The sequence below is a fragment of the Chanodichthys erythropterus genome, chromosome 7, assembly GCF_024489055.1.
Source record: "Chanodichthys erythropterus isolate Z2021 chromosome 7, ASM2448905v1, whole genome shotgun sequence".
Lineage (NCBI taxonomy): Eukaryota > Metazoa > Chordata > Actinopteri > Cypriniformes > Xenocyprididae > Chanodichthys > Chanodichthys erythropterus.
In genome coordinates, this window is record NC_090227.1 from 21,734,046 (window position 1) to 21,752,702 (window position 18,657).

The 18,657-nt window shown below is 35.6% G+C and overlaps 1 protein-coding gene across 9 annotated transcripts in view; it reads left to right on the forward strand.

Annotated features, from left to right (window-relative positions):
• The window catches only part of ccpg1 (cell cycle progression 1), a 37,733-nt gene extending 19,100 nt beyond the window's left edge, over window positions 1–18,633 (forward strand). For 3 of the 9 annotated variants that reach the window (XM_067389881.1, XM_067389882.1, XM_067389886.1), the window contains 6 exons: window positions 3,405–3,571; window positions 5,970–6,114; window positions 8,490–8,578; window positions 14,222–14,347; window positions 15,355–16,673; window positions 17,530–18,633. In XM_067389881.1, the coding sequence (XP_067245982.1) occupies window positions 3,405–3,571; window positions 5,970–6,114; window positions 8,490–8,578; window positions 14,222–14,347; window positions 15,355–16,673; window positions 17,530–17,722 (2,039 nt within the window). In that variant the 3' untranslated portion in view covers window positions 17,723–18,633. Of the gene's footprint in view, window positions 1–3,404; window positions 3,572–5,969; window positions 6,115–8,489; window positions 8,579–14,221; window positions 14,348–15,354; window positions 16,674–17,425 lie in introns of all 9 variants that reach the window. The other 6 variants (XM_067389883.1, XM_067389885.1, XM_067389887.1 and 3 more) reach the window with 4 other exon arrangements.
• The last annotated feature ends 24 nt before the right edge of the window (window positions 18,634–18,657 follow it).

Below are 18,657 nucleotides of genomic sequence, written 5' to 3' on the forward strand. Positions count from 1 at the left end.
GATGTAGTCCAAACTGGCCATTCGATGTAGGCGATTTCTGCTAAATAAAATATCTCGCTTGGCATTGAACTTTGAGCTTTAAAATTTTACAACAACAATATTACACACTAACTAAAGTTTGAAACATGGGATCACGAAGAATGGGACCTTTAAATTCATACAAATTGTATTGACATTTGTCAGATGTGTGTTGGTCAGGTTTCGTAACAGTAGGTAAAACCTCACATAACCTACATTACATGTCCTTTAGTGAGTCATTATAATGAATTTGGCTTCATAAAAGGACTAAAAGTCTCAAAATTAAAGCCTGAGATGGCACAATGTCTATAGTCCATTTACTGACCGTCAATTTTTATGTTTGAAAGGTATGTATTCAGAGTTTTTGTATACATTTCTACTACTACTACTACTGTATGAGTTTCAGTATATCCAGTTCTGGACCAAATCCATCCATCCATCCATCCATCCATCCTCTGTCTATTAGGGCTGCACGATTAAATTGACATAAATTGAGTCACAATTTTTTTTCCCCTCTCTCAACAGACAGCTAAACAGAACAACATGTAATTTACTATGACAAATGTCAATTGCTGCAGTCTTTAAAATATGTAATGAATCTGAACGATTAAAAAAAATCAGTTTGAATGAATTATTCAATGACTCACTTATAAATACTTCACTTGTTTCATTACCGGATGAATCAGTGTTTTTTAAACAAATCTCTTGAATGAATGATTCAATGACAAATACATGTTTTAACAGTCATGATGTAATCGATACAATCATTATTTGAAGCTCTATATGTTAATTTCAAAAGGTGATTTACTCTATTTTGAACGCTTCCGTAGACATCAGCGTTTATATCCGAACTATAAACTTTCATCCCAGTTCTTTGTGATAAGATGAATATTTGTAACACAGAATAATGATACTGTGTGGTTGAAAAGACTGAAGCTCTTTCATGCATGACAGCTGCTCTCTTTGGGTCAGCGGCAGAGCAGATTTGAACGTTCCGGAGTAATTTTGTCAAATGTTTAATAGACACAGGCGAATTGTTGTCATTTAGAAATGAGATCGCTTTCTTTTAATCTTTTAACGATTGTCATGCAGCTCATCTATCTATCTATCTATCTATCTATCTATCTATCTATCTATCTATCTATCTATCTATCTATCTATCTATCTATCTATCTATCTATCTATCCTTTCTGTCTGTCTGTCTATCCTTTCTGTCTGTCTGTCTCTGTCTGGCTAGTTTTATTTATTGCTATTTTTTAAATGTATTGCTATTTTTATGTATTGCTACCTTTGTTTATTTATTTTATTCATTCATTCCATTATGGGCAGTACCTCCGCTATGCAGTTTGCATAGGGTTCCAACACCGCCTATGCTCAAATAAAAAAATGTAAACAGAAACATAGATATTAAAAAGAATTATGGAGAATGCAGTAACTTAAGCACACACAACACGCCATCCCCGCTTCGCCCCACACCGACCTCCACCTCATACCGACAACAGCACTTTGGCGCTGAGAAGCGAAAAAGAAAAGAAAACAAGATTAATCACGTGCATCATTTTTTGATTAATTAAACGTGTTTAACAACGTTAAGGATATAACTTCATTATTTTAATGTGCTATGCATTGGATTTTGAACCATGGTAAAGATATTTGTTGCCAGATTTCACGATTCCTCAATTAATTTTGAGTGCTCGATTTCACAAAAATATTAAATAAAAAGTAAAATCATAATTAGACCATTTTTGAAGGCTTCATGATATATTAAACAATTTAAAAGATGATAAATATAGCATAACATAGTGCTATCATGTATAAACCTACGCTAAGACATGAGAATACTTTTCTAAATGTTCACTGCGATTTCAAAATAAAAGTTTAAGCCCTCGCTCTGACTCTGCATGTTTTGATAACATGTTCTTGTTGAAGAAACAGGGGCGTAAATCGCGGGGGGGACGGGGGGGACATGACCGCCCTTATCTGTGTGCTGTCCCCCCCAAAAAATATAATTAAATACCACTCTAAGTATTGTAAATAAATGATATATTTTTAAAATAATTGTTTAACAATTAAAGCAATACAAACGCAAACAGGCGTTTTAAGTTTAGAAACATTTTGAGTCACCCCTCCCTTGCCTCACAGTGGTTTGGTCCACCGCACACGTCACACTCGTGCGTGTAGAAATCCGGCGGCGCCGGCGGGAGAGAAGACAGACGGTAGTTAAGAGGAGCTCTAGTAAGTAGGCTGTTAAGGCTATTTTATTCAAAAACATCGGATGAAGTGGTTATTTTTGCTTTAATGCTGACGACGCTGAGTAATTAGTCATAACAAAAAAAGCAAGATGATAACATGATTTTTTTTTTTCCGTGAGCTATTTTAGCAATTATAATGTTACCTAGCGTGTTTGGTAGCTTGTTTACAATAGTTTGTTGGATACTATGTCACCCACACCAACAACAATTAACCGTGTGATAAGAATATGTGAACTGTAATAAGGCTAGAAGATTTACTGTTGTGTGTTGGGTTTTGCTCAAAGTATATTCATCGTATTTTGGTGACTTGGTTGTAAAAAACTTCAAAAATATTCCAATAAATAAATGATTTTGAATATTTTGGTCAATTTAGTAAGTTTTTTTTTTTTTATTGAACCAAAGAGAAACATTGAGCATAATGGCAGTCTACATGCTACACTAATAATAGTAGTAAGGTTTTCTTCTGTGTAACATTACGTTACATATATCCTTTATAAGTAAAATTGTGGCTGTATTATTTGTGTCCCCTTCAAAAATTGCTTTTGAGAAATTTTATGTTTATTGTCCCCCCCTACTGTCCGATGAAATTACGCCCCTGTGAAGAAATTACAGTGACTGCAGCATTTATACCATAAAGGTATGGCCAAATATTAAAGATTAAGTGGACATTTGAATTGAATGTTTTTTGGCCAATGTTAAAAAAGGATTTGATCATGCTGTAACAGCAATAGCAAGAAGTGTATGAACAACAATCACCTAGCCTCTGGCACCCTCTGCAGGCATTTGATATAATACATAATGTATGTAAGTTGATTGTTTACATTATGTATTTTGACAGTGTTGTTTAAAAAAAACATAAAATAACTTGTTTTTGTTACTTTCACTGAAACATTGATTACTCCCTCAATGTTATTATATTGGCTATTTATTTTAAGTCATTTTAAAGACTGTTGTTCACTTAGGTCTATTTTTATAACCAAAAAAAAAAAAAGCTGGGGTGCTTCTGCTTAGGGCACCCATTTGGCCAGCAGCGGCCCTGATTATGGCACACCACACAATGGTAATTATAACTGGCTCAATTTAAGAACAGTAGATATTAATTCCTTAGGGTTGTGTGTGTTTTTATCCACACAGCTTTCCCAGTGGATCAGCCTGTGCAGCGAGACGGTGGTAACAGCAGCAGTGAGGATGAGGACGATGAGATAAAGGCCAGCCCTGTGGTGAGGAGACGCAAAGCAAGGAGGAGCACTAACAGCTCAGAGCCTGGAGACCCCCAGGAGCCCCACAGGAGACAAGAGGAGGTGCTTATCACAACAACAACTCATCATTCCATAATGCTGTATAATACTAATGATAATTCATAAAGTACCTGTTTTATTTTTAAATACAACAAATACTTTTTAGTTAGCTGGAAATTATGCATCTATTAATGTCATGACACATATAAATTTAAAAACATGCTTTTGCTGGAAAACAATGAAGCACTACTGATGTGTTTGCAACCAACCTATTCTAACTAGGGGTGTAACGGTTTAAATTACTCTCGATTTGGTTTGTATCGCGGATTTAGGGTCACGTGGTACGGTTTTGGTATGGGTTGTAGTATGGTTTAGTATGTTCTATGTTGTTTAGGAACAAAAAGGACACATTCAAAAAAAAAAAAAATATATATATATATATATATATATATATATATATATATATATATATATATATTGGGTAAACACCTAACACTGGTCACAACAAACTTCCTTAAAAAAATAAGCAGTTTTTCATCCCTTCAAAAATCATAATTTAAGAGTACTTGCATTATTATGCTACATGTATCAACATACAGTGCTTTTCAAAATCAAAATCAACATTAAATATTTGGAAGCTCAGGGTCACTCTATTAAATTCTAGGCTACTATCTTCAGGTTTTTGTGCAAGAACATTACATTTTGTGCATTTAACATTTTTGTTGCAAGTTGAGATCTGCTTCCAGTACAGTGGAGAACACTCTCTCACTTGGCACTGATATTCCAGAGACAAACAGGTATTGTTTTACAAGTTTAGCAACAAGAGGATACTTTCTCTCATGCAACTTCCACCATGCAAGTGGATCTGGATCTGTATCAATGCAGTTTTCTGCCATGTATGTAGTTGGCTAGTATGTTAGTCATCAAGAAGAGGCTTAGTTGACCAAAATTTTATTAGTGGGTTAGTCACAGAAAAAAAAAGAAAAAAAACTCCACAGGAAATGAAGTCACGTAGTCCATGAGGGAGATATCATTAAAGGCGCCTCACTTGCATTTTTTCTTTATAACAGCGGAAACAACTTAAAATACCAGTCATTTTTGGTCATACAGGTAAGAGTAATATATCATTCAAAACTGTAACTACTTTTATTTTATTTATCTACTTTTATTTTTGTAAACTCACAACAAAAAATGCTTTTTTGTAAAATAAAGACAACAAACAAGATGCACTTTCTGCTGTCTCAGTCTCTGTGAACTGGAGCGTGTCACAAAAATGAACGGAAACTCAGCATGTAGACTACTTGCCTGACATGAGAAAAAGAAATATAGAAATATATCTATAGAAAGCTTGAAATGTCTGCTTTTAACAAATAGGCTCCTCTCTGATTATGTTATCCATATGAAGCTTTATGTGTGCGGAATAGGCTATATTATGGCCTAGCTTCTGCTGCAACAGGCTGACCCTGCAAAAAATATTGAAATAATTAATAATAGAATACATTTTACACAATTAAAATTGTTTAATTTTTATTCTTAACAAACTTTATTAAACTACTTTTTTTTTATTTTTTCACATAATATATATTATATAATACATGCTGTTTAGTGATCTCTCCATCAAATTGGGATTTCATGAATTAGTTTGTGACCAGGTATATCTAGCATCTCTGGCTTGACTTTCAAGGCATAAGCTGCTAAAGTGATTTTATGGAAACTTTCTAACCATACTCAGCAGATTGCTTATCTGTTTAAGTGCTACTTCCTTCTTGGCTGCAAGGTTAATAATGTGTGCAAAACATACAATTTGTGGTCCTAGTCCAGCTGCTTCTTTGATGGCATTCCCCATGTCCTGTGCATTATATATGGTGACTGGAATGGTGATGTTAGGTCTCTCTAACTTCCACTCTGTCACTGCACTCATCAGTGCATCAACCAAATGACCAGTGTGGCTTTTGAACTCTATTAGTAGCTTGTCTATTTGCTTGCCATGCTGAACTGCAATACCCCAATACGTGAGGAACTGTGACGTCACCAACTGATTTACATACTAACAGTTGATTGGTCAGATACTCTTACATGAAACACACAGAGCATATCCATTGGATCCATACATTATCGGAGCTCTGTCTGTTTTATGCGTTGTTGTTTTTTTTTGTTTTGTTTTTTTCACCAAAGCATATGATAGATGCATAGACAGATTTGAGACTAACCGCGGTGCAAATGCATGCCGAACCGTTGGAGGAGAATGGTATGGTTTGATTTTTATTTATTTATTTATTTTTATTTTTTACATTAAGAACCATTACACCCCTAATTCTTATTGATGCAACCTAGATTTTCTTTGAAAATTGTTGCATTTTCCACAAAACCTAATTTCAACCAGCTCACAAAACCAGCTATTAAAAAAAAAAAAGAGGTGCATGTCATGTTCTGAAATTATGCATGTTTGATTCTACTTCAGGTTGTTGAGGAGATACAAGCCCACCCAGATGCCCGTGCTGCTTCGCAAGATCAAGGTCATGTCAGCGGCACTCTGAATAAATGCATCCTGTTAGCGTTGCTCATCGCCATCAGCATGGGCTTCGGGCACTTCTACGGTGAGCAGGGTATTGATGTCTTATTCACATGAATGAAAATTATTCCATGATTTACTCATCCTCAAGTCATCCTAGGTGTATATGACTATCTTCTTTCAGATGAACACAATCGGAGATATATTTAAAAAAATATGCTAAGTCCTCCAAGGTTTATAATGGTTGTGAATGGTACCCTAAATTCTGATAACCAAAAAAATGCATCCCAAATCGATGCATTTGTGTAAGACAAGTATCCTTATTTAAAACTTTATAAGGTAAAATAACGTGCTTCCAGGACAGCCATACACAGGGACGCCATGAAGAGTTTTAAGGGGGGTATGCAAGACATCATTTTGGACATAAAGAAGGTTTTTTTTTCTTTCTTTTGACGTTTAATTAGAAATTTAAATAATTTATTAGCTAACATTTATATTATTTTAAGAAACATCCCCCATCCACCCCCGAAAACAATATTTATTTTAACTCTGTGACATGTACGTTCACACCGGTGTGATTAGAATGTTTAAATAATTTTTGATAATTCAAACGTGCTTTCGCGCTTTGGCTGGCGCTGAGAGACGGACATATATCACAACTATTTAGTGTTTTCAAACACATAATGTTTATTTGAGGTTTCAGACATTTAAATACACATAAAAAAAAGACATTTATAGTTTTTTTTTTTATTCAAATTCCATACACTGATGCATTTGGAAGCTGCATAGCTATCCTTTCAATTATAATTGAAATTATAATATAATACTTCTTGCACGTTTTATGGTGGATTGTGTTACTTATTTATGGAACATAATTACTGTTTACCATCTGCCGCTGGTTCTGTCGACAAGGACAGCTCCCGTAAACTCATGACCGGAAAAGCGGAAGCGGCGCCGGCGACTGTGTCATAATAAAAGTCCCGCTGCTCGTGAGGCGTGTGTTGATCAATCGCTCCAGCTCCTCGTTCAGCTCCCGCAACACTCGGTCCTGCTCTGCTTCATACTACAGTAACGTTAATAATCGCATCCACGAACATGAGTTCTTCCAGACTCCAATCCCTATTCTTTTGCACCGTCCGTTGAGATGGAGACCACATGTCCCAAGTTTCCGCTCTAAAACTTGGCGTCATCAAACTACGCCTTTGTTTTGAATAGGCTTTTAGCGACCTCTAGAGGAAAAAAATATCACAAATTGTACCTTTAACACGTCGTGTTCTGTATTTTGAAGTGACAAAAGAGCATGCTCACGTTCACTTCTTACTTTCTATAATTCACAGATTTATTTGTATTTTACTACAATATTATTAGTTAACGTGTTAGTTACTGTTTATATAAGCAAGTAAAGCTTCATTTATATAGCACATTTTAAAGCAGTCTTTACAGAAGACATATGCTGTATACATAAATAATTGTTCATGTACATGCATATGAAAGTGTGGCAAAACGGTGATGATATCAGATGGTTATACCTTGTAGAGATGAAACAGTTACCAGTTTGATGACAAACCATGATAAAATTCTCAATGGTTAGTATTACCATTTCATATTTTAACTATCATTAAAACCTTTTTTGATTACCACAATTTGAAAGACTAATGGTAAATACTGTCCAGCTTTATGACATTTTAGTAGCAGTCTCACACAGGTGCAATGAGGTTTTACAGCAGGTATGTTCAAACTGAGTCCTGGTGGGGTCCATGGCTCTACCATTGGAGAAAGCATAACGGCCAACTTGGATCATGTGTGCCTTGATAACCAATCACATTACTGCCTTGACATCATTGAATTTTGTTCAGAGTTGTGCAACAGTCAATCACTATTTGTGGATACCATAGAAATTAATGAGAAGTGCCATAAACTGAATCCTACCTGTCACTCAATTGTCTGACTTTTCGTATAAAAAATAAAACGATTTTGATGTAAATTTTTTTAAAAATAGATCGATCCAAAATGAATGTTTAAGAGAAAACAAGTTAGGTTAGATGAGAGCCTGTCGATACATTAAATGATAAGATAGTCTATTCAGCGTAGTGAAGTCTCTCCTCCATTGACATCCATTAAAAAACAGCCTCTGGTCTCCTTCTCTGTGTACCACAGCATTTACTCTATTTTTTGCTAACCTTGTAAGCTTTCCTTGAAACAGCTTGGCTAGAAGGCTACAGGCAGGTGAGTTTGATCAGGGTTGGAGCTAAACTCTGCAGGACAGTGGCCCTCCAGGACCAATGCAGTTTGCATATGATTATATTATACAGATTTCCCTGAAAACTTTATCGTAAAAAAACAGCTTGTCCTGATTGTAATTTTTCCTACTGAACCTGAACCCTGGGTGTGGGAATGAGGTTGTGTCCAGTTAAATTTTACTGATATGCATATAGACAGTATTAATAACAGATTGTGTGTGTGTTCCAGGCACAGTGCAGATTCAGGAGAGGCAGAGAATTGTGGAAAAGAGCCGCGTATATGAGCTGGAAGTACCATGTAAGAGAGAACTTGACATTGTAAGTAAGGTCTGTCTGTCACAGTCCGCTCACTAAACATGAGAAAGACTGCAGATCTGAAATCTCAGTTACTTAGATTCAAAGACTCGTTTTATCCTAGAGAGTATGGAAGTAAAATGACAAATGTCTTTGAAAGAAAGAAAAAAAAATGCATTGACTTAAAAGGTTAGTTCACCCAAAAATGAAAATAATGTAATTTATTACTTACCCTCATGCCGTTCCACACCCGTAAGACGTTGGTTCATCTTCTGAACATAATTAAGATATTTTAGTTGAAATCCGATGGCTCCGTGAGGCCTCCATAGGGAGCAATGACACTTCCTCTCTCAAGATCCATAAAGGCACTAAAAACATATTTAAATCAATTCATCGGAGTACAGTGATTCAATATTAATATTATAAAACGACAAGAATATTTTTGGTGCGCCAAAAAACAAAATCACGACTTATATAGTGATGGCCGATTTCAAAACACTGCTTCATGAAGCTTCGGAGCGTTATGAATCAGCGTGTCGAATGAGCGGTTCGGAGCGCCACGTGATTTCAGCAGTTTGGCGGTTTGACACACAATCCAAATCATAATTCGACACACTGATTCATAACGCTTCCTGAAGCAGTCGTTATTTTGTTTTTTTGGCGCACCAAAAATATTCTTGTCGCTTTATAATATTAATATTGAACCACTGTACTCACATGAACCGATTTAAATAAGTTTTTAGTACCTTTATGGATCTTGAGAGTGGAAATGTCATTGCTGGCTATGTAGGCCTCACTGAGCCATCAGATTTCAACTAAAATATCTTAATTTGTGTTCCGAAGATGAACTAAGGTTTTACGGCTGTGGAACGGCATGAGGGCGAGTAATTAATGACATTATTTGGGTGAACTAACCCTTTAACAATGCTTGCAATTTAATGCATTGTATTTTCAGGGCTTGCATTTTGGGGGGCTGTTTAAGCTGTGACTATATTAAATGAAAACATTTCATACACATTTTCAATAATTTATATTCACCTTCCAGACTTTGTTTCCAAAATATTCAGTCTATTTAAAAATACCACCTATAATATTCAACAGGCAGTTTTTAGTCCATTTTATTTCGCTTTGCAAATTCACTTCAAATTTGGCAGAATATTTAACATTGCACATCCGGGAACTGCAGGAATAGCAGTAGAGTACCAAAACATAATCTCCATCTGCCGTTAGTCACCTAACCAGCAGGTGGTGCAAGTGGGTGATGAGAAAGACCAAAGCAACAGGTAGAGTCATTCATTCATTCTCAAAATCGATTTACTGAAATGGAGCAAGCGGTAAGTATATGTTATGTTTTTCAGGGCCAGTATATTGTCTGAAGTGCACCTGCGGGGTGCACTTAGGGCGTGTCCGAATCCACTTTTGCTAGTTTAACAACAGAAAAAAAAAACAGTCGGTGCGCCAGGTGCATGGACCAAAAGGGTTGTACCTAGGCTGAATTCCAAATGGCACAATTCTTTCGGTCTTGTGGACTTACGATGGCTGCCGCCTGCACGTGTCTGTTAAGTCCATGAGACCATAGGGTGTCCCATTCATCATTTTAGGTTTAAGAAGGGTGCTCGTGAGCAGAGTATGTGTAACGTGTTACAAAGTAACAAGTGTACCTGCAGGCTTGCCATACCCTGCTGTTCCATCTTTTCCGTCACTGCTGAAAACAAAGTCCATTCGCGATCATGTTCCAGGGGGAATGCTTCATATATTTTCAATATAATATAAAATATTGCATTCCTTTGCTACACTTAATATAAACTACAAATGATTACTAGCAGCATATGTGACCCTGGACCACAAAACCAGTCATAAGGGTCCATTTTTTTTAAATTGAGATTTATACATCATCTGAAAGCTGAATAAATAAGGTTTGTTATGATAGGACAATATTTGAAAATCTGAGGGTGCAAAAAAAATCTAATATTGAGAAAAACGCCTTTAAAGTTGTCCCAATGAAGTCAAAATATCTTCATTGAACATGATCTTTACTTAATATCCTAATGATTTTTGGCATAAAAGAAAAATCAATCATTTTGACCCATACAACGGCTACTGTATTGCACAAATATACCCCTGCGACTTATGACCAGGGTCACATATAATCTTGGATAATGTCAACATTTACTAACCCATTACATTTATAGTAACAAGTTCCATAGTTTTTTTTTGTGTGTGTGTGTGTGTTTTATATATGTTTACATATTATTTATCAGGTTTGATAAATGTCCCCAAGCCAAGACTTAAACTCAGATTGAAGCACAACTGAAGCTCTGCCTGTACGAGGCTATCGGCTCCAACAGATAGAACATATAAAAAATGTAAAAAATTTTATATTAATTTAACCCTAACCCTAATAGAGAAATTGTAAAAAAGTTCTGGTTAAAGCTCTGTCACTTCCAGTTTTGTCCAAATACAGAAAAAAATAATTTAGAGATTATTATAGATACAGGCTCCTCTGCACACCCCTAATATAAATGCTGTTAATTCATGATACCTACAATAATAATCAAAGGTAATTAATATAAACTTATTGTGAAGTGTTATCATTCTTTTCTGAGCTACAAAAGATTTACAGCAGACATGAAGATTATAGTATCAAATGAGGTTGATTAGGTTGGGCAAATCATGTGATGTGATAAACTTCTAAACAGTTATCCACTGCTTATTTTTTCTGTATTTTTTGCATTTCACAATTGGAGAGATGCTGCAGTGTTACTAAAACACAGAAAGCTGGGGTCTGAATTCTTATGAAGTTGTGGTGTGAACAAGAAAGGGTCTGAGATCACTCCAATGCTGAAGAGGACCAAAAAACACTGGGTTCTTTTTTAAACCCACTAGATTGTGAACACCAAAAGGACTGAGGTCAGTTTCGGCTGGTTTCCTTTCTGTTCACTTTAAAGTGAACTGGGTTTGGTTCTTTTAAAATGAACTATATGTAAAAACACCCATGATGTGATACCCCCGATTCTGATGTGCAGAACAAACATTATATCTAAAAAAGACTTATATTGCTCTCCGTTGCTTTGTTTCCTTAAAGGTGCCATCAAACGTTTTTTTATAAGATGTAATATAAGACTAATGTGTCTCCTGAATGTGTCTGTAAAGTTTCAGCTAAAAATACCCCATAGATTTTTTTAATTAATTTTTTTAACTGCCTATTTTGGGGCATCATTAAATATGAGCTGATTTATGCTGTGCGGCCCCTTTAAAACTCGTGCTCTCTGCCCACGGAGCTCGCGCTTGCCTTAAACAGTGCTTAAACAAAGTTCACACAGCTAATATAACCCTGAAATGGATCTTTACAAAGTGTTCGTCATGCATGCGGCATGCATGTGTTGGATTATGTGAGTATTGTATACTGTTATGTTGTTTACATTTGATTCTGAATGAATTTGAGACTGTGATCCGTGGCTAAAGCTAATGCTACACTGTTGGAGAGATTTATAAAGAATGAAGATGTTTATGCATTATACAGACTGCAAGTGTTTAAAAATGAAAATAGCGACGACTCTTGTCTCCGTGAATACAGTAAGAAACGATGGTAACTTTAGCCACATTTAACAGTACATTAGCAACATGCTAATGAAATATTTAGAAAGACAATTTACAAATATCACTAAAAATATCATGTTATGAATCATGTCAGTTATTATCGCTCCATCTGCCATTTTTTGCTATTGTTCTTGCTTGCTTACCTAGTCTGATGATTCGGCTGTGCACATCCAGACGTTAATACTGTCTGCCCTTGTGTAATGCCTTTCATAACGTTGGGAACATGGGCTGGCATATGCAAATATTGGGGGCGTACACCCCTACTGTTACGTAACAGTCGGTGTTATGTTGAGATTAGCCTGTTCTTCTGAGGTCTTTTAAACAAATGAGATTTATATAAGAAGGAGGAAACAATGGAGTTTGAGACTCACTGAATGTCATTTCCATGTACTGAACTCTTGTTATTTAACTATGCCAAGATAAATTAAATTTTTCATTTGAGGGCACCTTTAACTTTATATTATAGCTTGTATTCCGCTGTGCTGCAGTACTGTGGTTGCTCTCATACGTCATACTCCAGGATTTCCCCCGTTGCTCCATTTACATTTCTGTAAACCAGTTTTGAGAATGAATGAATGAATAACTCTATGAATGAATGAATGAATGTTGCTTTGGTCTTTGTCATCACCCGCTTACACCACCTGCTGGTCAGGTGACTAAAGGCAGATGGAGATTATGCATCTGTACTTTGCTGTTATGGATTATTGAATTGTTAATGAAAACAAATAATTGTTAATGAGGAAGTGTATGAAATGTTTTCATTTGAAATATTCACAGTTTAAATATACAACATTAAATTGCAATGCATTAAATTGCAAACTCTATGTATGTTAATGTAATTACATACAAATTACATACAAAAAAATGTTTGTTTTTTTTCAATTAGTGCAATTCAACACTTTTTTTTATGTTTTCTTTACATCCATAAGAGAGTAAAAGCAGTCAAAACCCTTTAAAAGAAGAAAATAACATACACAGACAGGACTTAGGCCTTAGTTCAATTGGGACATTTAAGTAGCTTTTATAAACATACCCTAGAAAAAAAAACATTACTGGTGTGCATCCTGAGACAAAACAATGGAACTGACATATTTTAAGATACGTCAGGGCTAGTTGCTTTCAGTTAAAACAGCTCATACATGCATTTTAGTCTGGAACTAGCCTAAGCCTTGTCTGTGAAACTGGGGGGAAAAAGTCAAAAGACTTAAGCTGACATTCATGGCGTTAAGACATTGCATAGTGATGGACAAAAGTTATTTACTAGTTTGAATGCAGTTTTCTGATCGATTACACCTATCTGTGTTCTGTGTTTTGTCCTGTTTGTGAACTTTGTTTCAGCTTTCATCATCCTGTAGCTTTTCTGCTGATAATTTCCTCTCAGACTCAGTTTTGAATGATTTGAGAGATTTGGGTGTTTTGTTGTTAGTGGGCTTTAATAGCTTTCCCTCAACTAAAGTGGTGTATATCTTGCATGTAAAGTTACAAAGACGCACTCTTTAAATTCACTTGCTCTCTATTTAATGTATTTAAATTTTTCCTAATTATTAAGGATCTTAATCAAACCTTTTTTTTTTTTAGACAAGCATTATATAGGATTAAAAAAAAGACATTTAAAGTTATAAAATATTTCTATTTCAAATAAATGCCATTCTTTTGAACTTTCTATTCATCAAAGAATCCTGAAAAACAAAACGTATCACAGTTTCCACAAAAATATGAAGCAGCACAACTGTTTTAACACTGATAGTAATAATAAATGAAAGCAGCATATTTGAATGATTTCTGAAGGATCGCGTGACACTGAAGACTGCAGTAATGATGCTGAAAACTTTGTATCTCAGGAATAAATTACATTTTAAAATATATTACCATAGAAAACAGTTATTTTAAATGTCCTATTAAAATTTCACAATATACCTATTTTACTGTATTTTTGATCAAATAAATGCAGGTGAGCATAAGAGACCTTAAAACATGTTTAAAAAATATTACCGACCCCAAACTTTTGAACTGTAGAGTAGGTTTTAATGGATGTCCATTCTCACGGCCCTGTCTCTATGCATTTAGGAAGTGGTTGAGAGCCTAAAGGAAGATCTAGAAGAAAAGCAAGACATGGTGCTGTCCCTCACGACCGTCATGGATAAGATAACTAAAGAAAACCAGCATCTCAGAGTCAAACAGGAAGAGCTACAGGTAACCTGTCTGCATTTATGGTTCCCTGCAAATTGTCTTGTTTTTTAGGGGAAACTAAGTGTAGCTGCTATAAACTTCACCAATTTTTACTGGTTGTCAGTGTTATTTTAGTATGTGTGTGTATATATATATATATATATATATATATATATATATATATATATATATATATATATATATAAAAATATATGGTAACACTTTAGTTCAGGGTACAGTTCTCACAATTAACTAGTTGCATATTACACATGCATATTATCAGGATATGTGTTGTTTATTAGTACTTACAAAGCACATATTAGTTCCTTATTCTGCATATATACTCTACCAATCAAAAGTTTTTGAATGGTAAGATTTTTTAATGTTTTTAAAAGAAGCCTTCTGCTCACCAAGGCTTAATTTATTTGATCCAAAATACAGCAAAAACAGTAATATTGTGAAATATTTTTCCAATTTAAAATAACTATTTAAAAAAACTATGTTTTCTATTTGAATATATTTTAAAATGCAATTTATTTCTGTGTTGGCAAAACTGAAATTTCAGCATCATTACTCCAGTCTTCAGTGTCACATGATCCTTCAGAAATCATTCTAATGTCTAAACATGTATTATTATTATCAATGTTGAAAACAGTTGTGTACATATATGTGTGTGTGTGTGTGTGTGTGTGTGTGTGTGTGTGTGTGTGTGTGTGTATTTTAATTTTAGTTCAATATAGTTTTGCTGTTTTTTATGTCTAAATAGTTTTTATTAACTTTATTTCAGTTTTAGTTATTTCAGTACATCAAGTTAAACTAAATAAAAGTAATAAAATAATAAAGTGTTGCTTTGGCAACTAGATGAAATAAAATATTTTGTATATTTTATTTTATTTTATTTTAAGTAACAAAAATGTTTCTTATGATTTAGTTTTAGTTACAATAACCCTGCTGGTTGTATAGTTCAAAATGCATACCTACTCATGTGAAGTGGCCGCATTAACAGTTTGACTTCCTGTTTGAAAATACAGGCCCAAAGACAAGATTTATATGAGCAGCTGACGCAAACCAAGAGTGAGATGGAATCTCGGCAAAAAGACCTGACCATGGAGAACCAGCACCTTAAAATCACTTTGGAGCGAGAAGAGGCATCTCTCTCAGCCCTGCAGGAGGAACTGAGGTACCTGCGGGGACAGATTCGAGAGTTGGAGGAGAGAGGAGCCGGGACTGACTCAGTCCTCTCCGAGAACCAGCGACTGAAGGGCTACTTGCAGGAGGAGAAACAGAAATTACGCAACTTCATGAGCCAAAGGGAAGCACTGATGGCTGAGGCTCAGGTGTTGCGGAAAGAGCTCGATAAAGAGCGGAAGGCAGCGGACAAGCTGAAGGGCGAACTGGAGGAAATGAGTCGGAAGGAAGAGGATGCTGAGGGCAAGACGGATCCTGAGACTGAAGAATTGCAGGCTCGACTTGCGGAGCTTGAAAACAAGTTGAAGTTTGAGCAGCAGCGCTCTGATCTCTGGGAGAGGCTGTACGTGGAGTCGAAGGAGGAGAGAGCCAAGGGCGACAGGGACATAAAGACCAAGATTCCCAAGGATGGGATGCTGGGAAAGGTGAAGGAAACATTTGATGCTGTGAAGAATTCCACAAAAGAGTTTGTTCAACATCACAAGGAGCAGATCAAGAAGGCCAAAGATGCGGTTAAGGAAAATCTCCGGAAGTTTTCAGACTCGGTTAGATCCACGTTCAGGCATTTTAAAAACTCAGCCTCGAACGTGTTCAACCATGAAAAGAGGTTTCAAGAGAGAAAACCCGAGCGTCAAACATTTCAGCAAGAGCAAGGAAACAAACACGCCGAAGACTGGCAGCCTCAGAAACCTTTACATCGACATCCTCGCAAATCAACCATGGACTCTTCTTTTCACGCTGATCGCAACACACGCAAACCTGGTAATCAGAAAGACCACAGCACTATGGGTCAGAAAACGCCACTCAAAGGCTGTTCGGGTGTTTTTGACTGTGCGTATCAGGAGTCGATGAGTCTGTTCAATAAGGCAATGGACCCCATTCGTGCAGATGAGTTCAACGAACTTCTGCACAGTTATTTGCAGAAAGAAGTCAGCCATTTCCACCACTGGAGGGAGCTGGAGAGCTTCATCAAAAATTTCTTCCATAACGGCGTCTTCATCCACGACCAAATGCTGTTTACGGACTTTGTTAGTGGCGTTGAAGATTACCTTGAGGAAATGGACGAATATCACAGTCTCAGCGATGATGTGTTTGAGGATCTGGACGACTACATATACCGGCACATATTTGGAGATACATACTTGAAATACTTTGGGCCGAGGTAAGCCATTTTGTGGTGTTAAAATAATCTTCTTTGTTATTTAATATATTTATATATTTTATTTATTTGCATATAACTTAAATTTTATCCATCCGGAATGGATTCTTTATTAAACGCTGTTTCTATTTTTTTTATTTTATTTTTTTTACAATGCGCTCACTACGATAACTATTTAGTAGTTATCAACACTTGATGATCTGAAATGACATGTAAAAGAAATTTTGTTAAGGCAGTAAAACTACTATAGTTTGGCAAATGTAGGTGTTTTTATACTGATGTTATAATTTTTTATTTGGTAACAAAAGCAACAGACCAGTGTTATTTATTTTTTATTACTTTTTAAATACTTTGCATATAAAATTGTATTTATTCATATTTTGAATTAGCTTTTATTTTATATTTTCTGTTTTCATTGTAATAAAAAAACTAATAAAAATAAAAATACTGTGTCTTCTATAGATGCATTGTGTCACTATTATAAGAGCAACATTTAAACTATCAAAACACACAGATCGTCCATATAGAATGCAAAAGCCTGTCTGATAACACGGTGGATAGCAACAGTTGCTAAGGGAGAATTGATCAGTAATGTTTATGAGGGGGAGTTTAGCAAAGGTCAGTGGGCTGGATTGTGAAAATTGAGCATTTGAAACCAGAATGCAGTCAGTGATGGGTCATTTCTTGTCTGTAATCATTTTTAGTACGTTGCATGTCGATAACCATGTTCATCTCTGTTGCTTCTCTGTCTGTAGGTCTGAGAAAGAGTAGAGTCTGCATGTTGACACGCATGAGTGAACCACGAATGAGGCTTTGTGGCAAACCAAACCTAAACAATTTCCTGTTTGTAAATTTGCAGTCGACCCTTCGAAGTCCCGGGGTCGAAGGGTAAGGCATGGAGTCATTGTCAGCGGCAACAGAGGAAGCACCAGCAGCCACGTCCTCGCCCTCAGAGAATGAAGAAATGGAGCCAGTCAGAACGTGACCCCAATCGGCAGTTCACAGATGTCAAAATAGAGCTGGGTCCCATGCCCTTCGATCCCAAATATTAGAAGAAACATTTCAATTCAATGTTGCTCCATTTTTTTTTTTTTGTGTGTGTGTGTGTCTTGGAAGAGGTTAAAGAATGCTTTGGGTTCACCTTTTCTGTGATTTTTTGCACATGTAAATGTTTTAATGCTGGTTGAATAATTCTAGTGTGTTTCTCTTTCTGCACTATGTTGATGGCAGTCTCAAAGTTAGAGAATCCAAACTGCAAATCCTAATCCAAATGTTTGTAGCAGTTTTGAATTAGTTAGCAGATTTATCTTCTTTGATTCCCTGAACATGTGGAGAAAAATATTTTAATCTTGAAAGTAGTTTTGAACACATAACAAGTGGGTAAATTATTTTTGATTTGGGTTAGTAACCAAAAAGCAGTTTGTATTGTAGCATTTTAATTAATTCATGACTATGGTTTTCTAAACTAAAAACCTTATGTTCCAGTTTGCTTAGGACCAAATAACCAATCAAAATAAATTATTTTGAAAAAAATCTCAGATGTTCAATAGGATTGGAGTAATAATTAAAAATGATGTTTGATTATAAAGTTAACTTTGAAGTGATGTGGACTGACTGGTTGTCACGTGGATGCTGTAATGTCAGCACTGTTTTATTTGAACATGCTAATCAGTTGAAGATATTATTTGAAATGTTGTTTCAATCTGCAATTGTTACTGCACTATTTTCCCCACTTTTTTTGTGTGTGGTTATGGGCTAGGTAACATTCCTTGTTTGGAAACAGCTGTAAGATGCACTAGTCATCTGCTCTAATGTAACTGAACACAAATGCACTTAACTGCTTATGTTGCACTTAAACTGTAGAATAAAAGTCTTTTGATGCTTCATTGATAATTGTCCTCCTGCCTTGACAAATTAAGCTAAAACAGAAATGGATCTTACACTGGAAAAGTGTTTGCAAGTCTGGTATGAAATCAAAGTGACAATG